Here is a 13,345-nt window from a genome sequence, read left to right as displayed (position 1 = left end):
AGGGCAAGTGGTAAGGATGACATCCAGAGGGTGCAAAGACATAAAGACAGTTTAAGCAAGTGAGCCAAAATTTGGCAGATTGAATAGAATGTGGGAAAATAGAACATATGAATAGGGAACAAGAGTAGGCTACTTAGGCCTTTGAGCCTGCTCCATCATTCTATAACGTCCTAGCTGGTCTGATTTTAACCTCAACTCTGCACACCTGCGGAACCCCAATAATTTGTTATCCCCTTGGTAATTAAGAATTGACCGACATCCGCCTTAAAAATATTTAAAGATTCTGCATCCACTGCTTTTGAAGAAGGAATATTCTAAAGACTCATAATCTTCTGCGAGATGAAGACTTTCCTTATCTCTGACGTAAATGGGCAATGCCCTTGCTTTTAAACTATGACCCCATAGTTTTAGATTCTCCTACGAGAGGAAATATCCTTTCAACATTCACCCAGTCAATTCCACTCAGGATCTGTATGCTTCAAGTCACCTCCAATTCTTCTAAATTCCAGAGGATACAGGCCTAGCCTGACAAGCCTTTCCTCATAAGGCAATTAGTCTAGTAAACCTTCTCTGAACTGCTTTCAATGTGTTAATATTCTTGAATGCATACAGTGAGCAGTATTGAACACAGAGCTCCAGGTGTGGTCTCACCAATGCCCTCTATAACTGAAGGATAACCTCCTTACTCTTGCATTTAATTCCCCTCACAATGAACCATGTAATTTTGTTAGCTTTCCTGGTTATTTGCTATTACTGCATACTGACCATCTGCCATTCACGCACTATGACAGCCAGATTTTTCAGCATTTCAGAGCTTTGCAACCACTCACCATTTTGACAATGTGCTTCTTTTTTATTGAGGTTATGTGAGATTAAGCACATTGGCAGGAATAATAGAGGAGCTGAATGTTATTTAAATGGAGAAAGACTGCAGAAAGCTATGAAAAAAAAGGGATTTGGAGTCCTTGTGCATGAATCACAAAAAAGTTAGCATCCAAGTTCAGAAGGAATAAGGAAGACAAATGGACTTCGTTTCAAAGAGAATGGAGTACAAAAATAGTGAAGTTTTCTAAAACTATATACAACAACAGTTGGACAACAACCAGAACACTGCGAACAGTTTAAGGCCCCTATCTAAGGAAAGATATACCAGCATTGGATACAATCCAGAAGAGGTTCACTAGGCTGATGCTGATATAGAGGGAATGTCTTATGAGGAGCAGCTACGTGGTTTGTGCCTGTATTCATTGGAATTTAGAAGATGACCTCGTTAAAACATACGAGATGCTTAAGGAACTTGACAGGCTAGACGTGAAAAGGTTGTTTCCCCTTGGGCCACAGGGCATATTCTCAGAGTAAGGGGTTGCCTCTTTCAGACAGAGATGAGGAGGGTTTTGTTTTCTTTCAGAGGACAGTCAATCTGTGGAATTGTTTACTGCAGAGGGCTGTAGAGATTGGGTCTTTAAGTATATTCAAGGCTGACAAAGACAGATTTCTAATCTGTAAGGGAAGCAAGGGTTATGAGGAAAAGGCAGGAAAATGGAGTTGAACGTTATCTACTCAGCCTTGAACGGCAAATCAGGCGTAAAGGGCTGAATGGGCGTAAGGAGCATAAGGAGGAGATGTTAGCAATTCTGGAAAGTGTGAAAATAGATAAATCTCCTGGGCTGGATGGGACTATTCCTAAAATTATCTGGAAAGCTAGGGAGGAAATTGCAGAGCCTTTGGCTTTGATGTTTATGGCGTCATTGTCTACAGGAATAGTGCCAGGTTGGAGGATAGAAATATTGTCCCCTTGTTCAACAAGGGGAGTAGAGACCACCCTGGTAACTACAGACTAGTGAACCTTACTTTGGATGTGGGTAAAATGTTGGAAAGGATTATAAGTGATAGGATTTATAACAACCTAGAAGGAATAATTTGATTAGGGATCGTCAGCACGGTTTTGCGAAAGGTAGGGCGTGCCTCACAAACCTTATTGAGTTCTTTAAGAAGGTGACCAAACAGGTGGATGGAGGTAAAGCAGTTAATGTGGTGTATATAGATTTCAGTAAAGCATTTGATAAGATTCCCTACAGTAGGCTATTGCAAAAAATATGGAGGCATGGGATTGAGGGTAATTTATCGGTTGGGATCAGAACTTAGCTAGTTGAAGGAAGACAGAGGGTGGTGGTTGATGGGCAATGTTCATCCTGGAGTTCAGTTACTAATGGTGTACTGCAAGGATCGGTTTTGGGGCCATTACTGTTTGCCGTTTTTATGAATGACCTGATGAAGGCATAAAAGGATGGGTTAGTAAATTTGTGGATGACACTAAAGTTGGTGGAGTTATGGACAGTGCAGAAGGATGTTACAGGTTACAGAGGAACATAGATAAGCTGCAGAGCTGGGCTGAGAGATGGCAAATGGAGTTTAATATAAAAAAGTGTGTGGTGATTCAGTTTGGAAGGAGTAACAGGAATACAGAATACTGGGCTAATGGTAAAATGTTTGGTAGTTTGGATGTGCAGAGAGATCTCATTGTCCATGTGTACAGATCACTGAAAGTTGCCACCCAGGTTGATAGGGTTGTTAAGAAGACATACGGTGTGTTAGCTTTTATTGGTAGAGGATTGAATTTCAGAGCCATGAGGTCATGTTGCAGCTGTACAAAACTCTGGTGCAGCCGCACTTGGAGTACTGCGTACAGTTCTGACTGCTGCATTATAGAAAGGATATGGAAACATTTGAAAGGGTGCAGAGGAGATTAACCAGGATGTTGCCTGGTATAGAGGGAAGGTCTAACAAGGCTGAGGGACTTGACGCTGTTTTCGTTAGAGAGAAGGTTAAGAGGTGACTTAATGGATCCATACAAGATGATCAGAGGATTAAATAGGATGGACAGGGAGAGCCTTTTTCCTCTGATGGTAATGGCTAGCACGAGAGCACGCAGCTTTAAATTGAGGCGGGTAGATATAGGACAGATTTCAGAGGCAGGTTCTTTACTCAGAATAGTATGGGTGTGAAGTGCCCTGCCAGTAACAGTAGTAGACTCACCAACTGTAAGGGCTTTTAATTGCCATTGGATAAATATATGGATGATGATGGAATAGTGTAGGTTAGATGGGCTTCAGATTGGTTTCACAGATCAGTACAACATCGAGGGCTGAAGGGCTTGTACTGCGCTGTAATGTTTATGTTCTATGCCCTCCTTTTGCTCCTACATCTTATGGCTTAATGGTCTCTCCACAGATGCTGCCAGACCTGCTGAGTTTCTTTAACTCATTTTGTTTCTGATTCAAATTTCCAGCTTCTGTGACATTTTAATTATTTTTTTACATGTGCATATCTTAAATTCTCCTGAGAGAATTTCACTTGATAAACCATTGTTATGCAAGTTACATGCCAGGACATGGAGTGAAAGAATGCTTCATATAAGATTGCTCCTGAGTTGTATTCAAAACAAAATCCTGGACATCTGAAACAAACTCTAAGAATGCTAGAAAAAGTCAAAAGGTCTGGCAATTTCTGTAGAGAGAGGAACAGAATTAACATTTCAAGTCCAGAATGATTCTTCTTGAGGACATATTGAAAGATGAGACATTCTGGGCTTGAAACATTAACTTTGTTCCTTGCTCCACATATGCCAGGTGTGCAGAATTTCTCCAGCATTCTCTGTGATTCTTTCAGATTTCTACCATCTTTAGCTTTTGAGGCTGGAGCTCCTGGAGCAGATTTAGTGAGGTTACCACACCACAAGTCCCTGAATTGTTTAAATAGTGCCTCCTGGTCTATCATTCAGCTGCTTTAATGACTCTTCGTCACAGCCAGTTAGACAGATCTAAAAGCTACAATTGAAATTTAAATGCTCATTAACCGGCCAAAATTAGGAACTGATTGAATTTTGTATGGTCTAGAAATTTGAAAAAATCCACACAAAAGAATCTATGACACAGTACAGAGGTTCATCCCTAAAGAAAAAAAAAATTCCGAGGAGGGATTAGACAGCCATGGCTGACAAAGGAAGTCAGGAAATGTATCAAAGAAAAATAGAGAGCCTATAAAGTGGCCACGAGCACTGGGAAATCAGAAGATTGGGAAGTCTGCAAACACAAACAGAGGATAATAAAGAGAGAAATAAGAAAGGAGAGGATCAAATATGAAGGTAAGCTAGCCAGCAATATTAGAAATGATAGTAAAAGTTTCTTTCAATACACAAAAAACAAGTGAGAGGCAAAAGTAGAAATTGGGTGCTCCAAATTGATGCAGCAAGGCTAGTGCTGAGAGATAAGGAAATAGCTGAAGAACTTAATAGTACTTTGTATCAGTCTTCACAGTGGAAGGGGAGGTTGTGTACCTGTTAAAATTCTTTGAAGAGGTAACAAGTAGGTTAGACCAGGGAAACCCAGTGGATGTTGTCTATCTAGACTTCCAAAAGGCCTTTGATAAAGTGCCTCACGGGAGGCTGTTGAGTAAATGTTCGAGCTACTGGCACGGATTAGGGATTGGCTGTCTGACAGAAGGCGGAGAGTTGGGAAAAAAGGTTCTTGTTCGGAATGGCAGCTGGTGACAAGTGGGGTCCTGCAAGGCTCAGTGTTGGAGCCGCAGCTGTTCAATTTGTATATTAATGATCTGGATAAAGAGACTGGGGGCATTCTGGCAAAGTTCACTGATGATACGAAGTTAGGCAGACAGGCAGGGAGTACTGAGGAGGTGGGGAGGCTGCAGAAAGATTTAGACAGTTTAGGAGAGTGGTCCAAGAAATGGCTGATGAAATTCAATGTGAGCAAATGTGAGTTTTGCACTTTGGAAATAAGAATACAGGCATGGACTATTTTTTAAACAGTGAAAAAATTCATTAAGCCGAAGTACAAAGGGATCTGGGAGTGCTAGTCCAGGATTCTCTAAAGGTCGATTTGCAGGTTGAGTCCGTGATTAAGAAAGCAAATGTAATGTTGTCATTTATCACAAGAGGGTCGGAACATAAAAGCAGTGACGTGCTTCTGAGACATTATAAAGCTCTAGTTAGGCCCCATTTAGAATACTGTGTCCAATTTTAGGCCCCACACCTCAGGAAGGACATACTGGCATTGGAGCGTGTCCAGCGGAGATTCACATGGATGATCCCTGGAGTGATAGGCCTAGCATATGATGAACGGCTGAGGATCCTGGGATTGTGTTCATTAGAGTTAAGAAGGTTGAGGGGAGATCTAATAGAAACTTACAAGATAATGCATGGCATGGAAAGGGTGGACGCTGGGATGTTTCCATCAGGCGGGGAGATTAGGACCTATGGGCACAGTTTTAAAATTATAAGGGGTCAATTTAGAGTGGAAATGAGGAGACATTTCTTCAGCCAGAGAGTGGTGGTCCTGTGGAATTCATTGCCATGGAGTGCAGTGGAGGCCAGGACATTGGGTGTCTTCAAGGCAGAGATTGATAAATTCTTGATCTCGCAAGGAATTAAGGGCTACGGAGAGAGTGTGGGTAAGTGAAATTAAAACGCCCATCAGCCATGAGTAAATGGTAGAGTGGACCCGATGGGCTGAATGGCCTTACTTCCACTCCTATGTCTTATGGTCTTATTTAGCTTGGCCAATCAACCTAACCTTTACATCTTTGGACTGTGGGACAAAATCTACTCAGACACAGGGAGAATGTGCAAACTCCACACAGACAGTCACCTGAGGCTGGAATCAAACCTGAGTCCCTATCACCATGAGGCCGCAGTGCTAACCACTCAGCCACCATGCTGCTCATTAACTCTGATTTGTCTCCACAGATGCTGCCAGATGTGATGAGCTTTTCTAGCAATTTCTGTTTTGAGTCCATAAAGGTCATGTTTATTGTCTACATTACCTTGTATACAAGTCCATTTTTAAAATAGCCCACGAACATGTTGGACTCACTGCCTTGTACATCTCTATACTGTTTAGGTTTGCCACCGAGACAGTCATCCAGTTGAGTACACAAAATGGCACCAGATCCAGATTCATCTTGACTGCACTCTTTTCCTGGAAGAAAGTATTTAATCAAATATCAGCCTAAAATACTTAAAACAAACTGCTTTCATCAATATTGCATTAAAATCCGCATGCAAATATGAACATAGACTTACCTAACCAGAGATGGACATTATAGTTAAAATCTGGAGTTGTATAGAATACAATGTAGACATCGCCCGTGTAAAAACTCCCATGGAGATTTTCAGGAACGAGGACAGGATTCATTTTCTCAATCCTCCACACGGTCAGCCCAGGCGTTTTGCCAGCATTCTCAAAGGCCTTGTGAAAAGCCATTATCTGTGGGGAGTAAAGGAGACTGGCTCGTGGATAACTGGGGATTTACATCAGCAATAAGCAAGGACAACAAACAGAATGCTGAGGTTTAAATTTTGTTTTTGTCTGTGGACAATTTCAAAGAAACATCAGTACATGTAATAAGATTCAAGATAGATTGGCAATGACCCAAATCATCTGTGAAATGCAGTGGCTTTCTATATCCTCCATTTTACAATGGAGCGACTATCTGGAGCAGTACAGACACTCAGTAAATGCCAGCATCTTTTTGTAATTTACCCACAGGAAAGAATTAACTAAAAACAGATGAGGGCTTTGGTAATAAATCTGAAACAAAAATTAGAACCTATTCCAGTAAAAAAAAGTCAAGACTTTAAAATGAGTGAGAACAAAATGGTTACAAAATTTGGATATTCATGAGGTTAAAAACAATCTTTTGCACTTATGGCACTGCAGAATTGCCCCACCCTATGTCCCAGTGTTAAATTTATGATTCAATTTGAATGTCTTAATTTAGTTCTCTATTGCTTGAAAGAGACTGAGACCAGATGGTCCAATAAATATCTTAATACAGTGCCACTCTGGCACTGATTTGATTCCAAGCTGATCAAGAAAATGGTATCTTGTCAGGACAAAGAGAAGGTTAATCCTCTGAGATCACTGTAAAGCTTATCCATTACAAGACATGTAACCACTTAAAAGGTGAATTCTCAATTCCCTGAGAAAGTTGTTTAATAACTAACTCTTCGACTATTCCAACTTGTGCTTGACACTCACGTTGGTAGGTTTATCAAGACTACTTCTACGAACAAATCTTTTAAGATTTTTAAAAACAGAAATAAAACCTCACTAGCATTTTGGTATATTTGGAAAGTAATGGCCACTCCTCTGGTTTTTCATGCATTTCTTTCTCAATTATTTAAAGTCGAATTTAAATTGACTTTAGAAATACAAAAGTTTTGAGAATTTATCCCTCCCAATCAGTTTGACATTTTACTGAATCTTCTGGGGAATAAATTATGTTTTAACAGCGGCACAATGAGTAGCATGTTAGAATTCTAGGTGCTGCTAAGGCATTCGATGTTTGAATTCCAGCGGAGTGTTTACTTTGCCAATTTACTAAAACTAGGTGGGGTTGTGTAGGGAGGATGCAAGGTAGCTTACGGATGATCTAGACAACTTGAGCGTGTGGGTAAACACGGGGCAGATGCAAAATAGTGTACCAACGTGCATTTTTACACTTCAGTGGAAACAGAAAGGCAGAGTAGGATTTAAATGGTGATACACAGGGGATCTGATTTCCATACTTACGAATGTACTTATGAACGTGATCCCAAACAGTGCTGTAATTTTAAAGGTCCAAACTACAAACAGTTCCTGTACTTACAAATCACTATTTTATATTGACCTGCGTGTTCTAACTTGTGTACAAATTAATTTGTGAATGGATTGAAGAACAGAATACATTCGCAACCCAGGGACTGCTTGTTTGGGAAATGTGGATGCATAAAGGGAGCTGGATGTCCTTATACGTGATTCAGTGAAAGTAGACAGGGAATTACAGCAAGAAATGAGGAAGGCAAATGATATGTTCGCCTTCATTGCAAGAGGATTGGATTTCAGAGGGAGGGACGACCTAGTGCAGTTACACAGGGCTTTGGTGAGAGTATTGTGTGCAGTTTTGGTTCACTAACTATAGAGGGAGTGCAACGGATGTTCACTAAACTGATATTGAGGATGGAAGATCTGTTCCATAAAGAAAGATTGGTTGGACTGAGCCTGTACTCACTAGAGTTTGGAAGACTAAGAGGGGTTTTGACTGAAACTAGTTGCAGGGAGGCTGCTTTCCCTGATTGGGGAATCTAAAACCAGGGCTTACAACCTCAGGATACAGGGGAGGCAACTTATGACTGAGATGAGGAAACATCTCTTAGCAGGTGGTCAACTTGCAGAATTTGCTCCCACAGAACGCTGTGGAGGCTGGGTCACTGAAAGAGGTTAATGAGTTTTTTTAGATATTAAAGTGTATGGAGGGAAAGCAGAAATATGACATTTGAGATACAGGATCAGCCATGACCACACTGAAGGACGCAGCAGGCTCAAAGGGCTGAATGGCCTCTCCTCCTGTGCCTGTTTTCTCTGTTTTGTTGTGAAACATATGGTGTGTGCTATTACAATAATGATGGGTCATAAATGATCTTCCAGGAAGTTGCATGCAATTTGCATTAACTTTGAAAGGAGAGGTTTGTGGGAATAGGCTAAGGATAGTCTACAAAAGTCTAAAGGATTTTAAGTTGCAAATAATGATAATTTACTGACAGTACTCAGGGCAGGAAGATAATCCAAATGAGGAGTTAAAAAGAAATCTTATCATTTCAGTTGGTTGAAATGTGGAATTCATTGTAACAATAATTGTTGAATCATCCTAAGCCAGGGATTGGGGTCATTTTTTAATAGGGTGGCACAGGTGACTCAGTAGTTAGCACTGTTGCCTCACAGCACCACGTTCCCAGGTTCGATTCCAGCCTCAGGTGACTGTCTGTGTGGAGTTTGCACATTCTCCCTGTGTCTGTGTGGGTTTCCTCCCATGGTCCAAAGATGTGCAGGTCAGGTGAATTGGCCATTCTAAATTGCCCATAGTGCTAGGTGCATTAGTCAGAGGGAAATGGGTCTGGGTAGGCTACTCTTCAGAGGGTCAGTGTGGACTAGTTGGGCCAAAGGGCCTGGTTCCACACTGTAGTGAATCTAATCTAACCTAATCTGTCTATTACCGAATTTTTTACAAGTGTTTTAGCTTGTTGCTGGAAAGTGGGAAATTAAACAATATGGGGAATAGGACAATGTAATTCAGGGAAGCAGCATTATTCTGAAAGTTAACATCAATGTCTTCTGCAGCTTCGTACTAGTGGTTTGAATTGACCCTGGTTTTAGATCAGTGATTGCAGGGTTTGGTATTAATTGGGATTTTGTTGTTCACCTAGAAGGACCAATAGTAGGTATGAAACTGGAGGCGTTTGCTTCCCAAACTCCACCCGCCCCCCCCCCCCGGCTGCCAGCCCAGCCCAGCCCAGTTACTCCCAGTACCTAATACTGGGCACAGGAGAGTAGCAGGGCATTGCCAATAAACACCCTGAACAGGAGGCACAGCACTCTTCAAATCAAGAGATGCAAGCGAGTGCGCAAATAGAGGAAGGAATAAGGAACGGAAGAGGTTTATACCGGAATGGACCTAGCCCACATCCTGCTGACAGCCAACAGCGTAGGATTACATGCGATTGTCACCACGGTACTAACCTGGAACTCAAATATCTATACTTTTCCCTCATCACTCAGACTTTTGCGACTTATACTTCTACTCCGTTAGAAATAAAAACACTACTTTAAGGGGAAAAGAAGGCATTAAAATCCAATCAACGCTGACAGTGACAACACTCCGGATTCATTAACCCATGCAACGCCACATCCTTAAGATTTACAAATCAACAGAACCCAAAGTGATCGGGATCAGCGATCGGGAGTAACCAGGCGGCAGTTCCTGGTTACTCCCACCCCACTGTGGTTACACTCTGTGTCGTAGTACGGTCTATTACAACCTGCACCAAGTCAGTCTCTTACCGCCTGAACTAGAAAGGTCTGTTACACAGCAGAAGAAAGACCCTTCGGCCCACCATGTATGTACTGACCATGGTGCCAGTCTAAACTAATCCACTGGTAGTGTGTTCCAAGAACCTAGCATCCTCTGTGTCAAAAAAGCTGGCCTCAAACATCTTTAAGACTTTCTCCCTCTCACCTTAAAACCTATTCCCCCTCCCATTTGACATTTCCACCCTGGAAAAATAACTCTGACTATCCACTCTATCCAAAACTCTCATAAATTTATACTCTTCTCTCAGGTCACCTCTCAGCCTCAGACACTCGAGGGAAAAACAATCCAAGTTCATCGAACCTCCTTATAGCTAATACACTCCAAATCAGGCAACCTTCCAGTAAACCTCCTCTGCACCTTCTCCACATCCTTCCTATAGTGTGGTGACAGAACTGTTACAGCCTCCCTCCTATTACAGTCTATTACAGTCTGCATTATTAGTCTCTTACAACTTGCTTCACATTAAAGTCTATCACAGTTTGTGCTGTTCCAGCCTGCCTCCTATTACAGTCTGCATTATTAGTCTGTTACAGTCTGCATTATTAGTGTGTTACAGCCTGCTTCATATTACAGTCTGCACTGTTAGTCTATTACAGCCTGCATCACATTACAGTCTATTACAGACTGCATTGTTAATCTGTTACAGCCTGCTTCACATTACAGTCATTACAGTATGCACTGTTAGCCCATTACAGCCTGCTTCACATTACAGTCTATTACAGTATGCACTGTTAGTCTGTTACAACCTGCTTCACATTACAGTCTGCACTGTTAGTCTGTTACAGCCTGCTTCACATTACAGTCTATTACAGTCTGCAGTGTTAGTCTGTTACAGCCTGCTTCACATTACAGTCTATTACAGTCTGCACTGTTAGTCTGTTACAGCCTGCTTCGTATTACAGTCTATTACAGTATGAACTGTTAATCAGTTACAGCCTGCTTCACATTACAGACTATTACAATATGCATTGTTAGTCCGTTACAGCCTGCTTCACACTGAAGTCTATTACAGTCTGCATTATTAGTATGTTACAGCCTGCTTCACATTACAGTCTGCATTATTAGTCTGTTAGTCTGCATTATTAGTGTGTTACAGCCTGCTTCATATTACAGTCTATTACAGTATGCACTGTTAGTCTGTTACAGCCTGCTTCACATTACAGTCTATTACAATCTGCATTATTAGTCTGTTACAGCCTGCTTCATATTACAATCTGCACTGTTAGTCTGTTACAGCCTGCTTCATATTACAGTCTATTACAGTCTGCATTATTAATCTGTTACAGCCTGCTTCATATTACAGTCTATTACAGTATGCACTGTTAGTCTGTTACAGCCTCCTTCACATTCCAGTTTATTACAGTCTGCACTGTTAGTCTGTTACAGCCTGCTTCACATTACAGTCTATTACAGTCTGCAGTTTAGTCTGTTACAGCTTGCTTCATATTAAGTCTATTACAGTCTGCATTATTAGTCTGTTAAAGCCTGCTTCATATTACAGTCTATTACAGTCTGCACTGTTAGTCTGTTACAGCCTGCTTCACATTACAGTCTGTTACAATCTGCATTATTAGTCTGTTACAGCCTGTTTCATATTACAGTCTGCAGTGTTCGTCTGTTACAGCCTGCTGCACATTACAGTCTATTACAATCTGCACTGTTAATCGGTTACAGCCTGTACTTAGTTGCTGTCTGCAACAGCCTGTATTTTGTTACTTTGTCAAATACAGTATCAAGAGGCCAATGGAAAGCAATAATAGTGAACGGGGTTAATAAGGAAATCGCTTTGGAGTTTGGGTGGGGATATCTGGTTGGCATGGACAGGTTGGACCGAAGGGTCCGTTTCCGTGCTGTACATCTCTATGACTCTATAAACGCAGGGGCTTCTTTAAGATGGGCATACCTGGAAGAGAAGTTGCAGTAATTTCAACACTCAAAAGCAAAATGTTGCAGATGCTGGAAACCCAAAATAATTCTCAACTCCCAGAAAAGTCACACTTAATTCGAAACGTTTCGCTGTTTCTCTCCCCACAAATGTTGTCGGTTGCTGACTTTCTTCAGCACTTCATTTTTATTTCAGAATTCCAGCAATGACAGTATTTTGCTTTCATCTACATTAGAGTACAGGCTGTTAAAGCTCTCACGGAGTTACAGCCTAGAATGTAATGTAGAGGAAAACAAAGTACTGTCGATGCTGAAATTCAGCAGTCTGTTACAGCCTGCACTTAATTTGTTACAGTCTGCACTCACATGCAATCGGAGAACCAGTCAAAAGTGTGTTTATGTCTACACCATTCGTCCAATACAGCCTGCACTGTATTACAGTCTGTACTTGGGGACAGTCTGCTGTAAGTTCCACTGAGTTAGTTGATTGCTGCATTGAGTTACAGTCTATCCGCTTTATAGCCAGTTCCAGGCTCCTTGTATTCTGTCAGCCTCCGCTACTAAACACAGCAACCACAAACCTACCGCGCTGGCTCCAGAAAGTTTTCCGAGAAACCTTCAAAATGGAGATGCTGAAGATGTTCCTGCAGCGTTGTAGTCAATCACAGTTCACACCCCCCCCCCCCCCCTCACTCTCACCAGCGCCCCAACTACAAGGAGAGTAAAAGTCTCAGACATTTCTGAGTCTGACATTAGGACCGCGGGGGCCATTTTTTTTAAAAGCGATGTTGATTTTACAGAAGGGTGTGGATGTTGCATGAACAGCTGTAGAGTTCTGCAAAACCATTCGGCAGATGTGCCACATTCACTGTCCTAAACTGAAACCTTTACTGCATTAAGTGAAGTTTCAAATCTTTTCCCAATCACTGCTGATCGAATGCACTTTTTTCTTGACATTTACTGTAATTGATCCCACTTGGGAAGCAAAGAGCTTTCAGGAAATCGATGGAAATTGACAAGATCTATTTTATCGGAATGAATAAAGACACAAGGCAGCATAAGTAAAATCGGTGAAAGTGCACTTACCAAGAGGGAAGCGAGGTGTGAACTTGAATCCGGGAGTGAGGTGCTGAATTGCAGACTGCTCCGCTTCGCTTTTACTCCAGTCTTTATCCAAAGGGTGTGGTAATCATAACTGCGATTCTATTGGCCTAGGTTTAGCTATTTTTTTTCTAAATTGTAGTATGTTAATTCCCAGCACTCCTCCTGAATGGCAGCTCGCTGCAAGCACATAATAAAACCAAAGCAAAAATATTAAAGCAAGGCTACTGATATTTTAATCGCATTTCAGGGTTCTGAAGGGAAGTCATTGAACTCGAATAGTTAACTCTTCCTCGCTCCGCAGATGCTGCCAGAGCTGGTGAGATTCTGTCCCCCCAACCCCAACACTTTCTATTTTTATTACAAATGATATTTAGATTTAAAAATATTTGCATGAATAAATATGAAATATTTATCTAAATGACCTGCAAACAGG

The 13,345-nt window shown here is 41.4% G+C and overlaps 1 protein-coding gene across 1 annotated transcript in view; it reads right to left on the bottom strand.

The window, feature by feature from the left end:
- LOC122554183 (scinderin-like) overlaps positions 1 to 13,049 on the bottom strand; it is a 44,890-nt gene extending 31,841 nt beyond the window's left edge. The window contains exons 1-3 of the mRNA XM_043698821.2: positions 12,895 to 13,049; positions 6,098 to 6,281; positions 5,839 to 5,993 (exon numbers count right to left, since the gene is read on the bottom strand). Of these exons, the coding sequence (XP_043554756.1) occupies positions 5,839 to 5,993; positions 6,098 to 6,278 (336 nt within the window). The 5' untranslated portion in view covers positions 6,279 to 6,281; positions 12,895 to 13,049. The remainder of the gene's footprint in view (positions 1 to 5,838; positions 5,994 to 6,097; positions 6,282 to 12,894) is intronic.
- Positions 13,050 to 13,345: the final 296 nt, after the last annotated feature.

This window comes from Chiloscyllium plagiosum, unplaced genomic scaffold (assembly GCF_037043375.1).
Source record: "Chiloscyllium plagiosum isolate Xiang-an unplaced genomic scaffold, Cpla_swu_hap1 HiC_scaffold_9, whole genome shotgun sequence".
NCBI lineage: Eukaryota > Metazoa > Chordata > Chondrichthyes > Orectolobiformes > Hemiscylliidae > Chiloscyllium > Chiloscyllium plagiosum.
The sequence above is the reverse complement of the archived record's forward strand: the minus strand, read 5'-3'. Positions and strand labels throughout refer to the sequence as shown.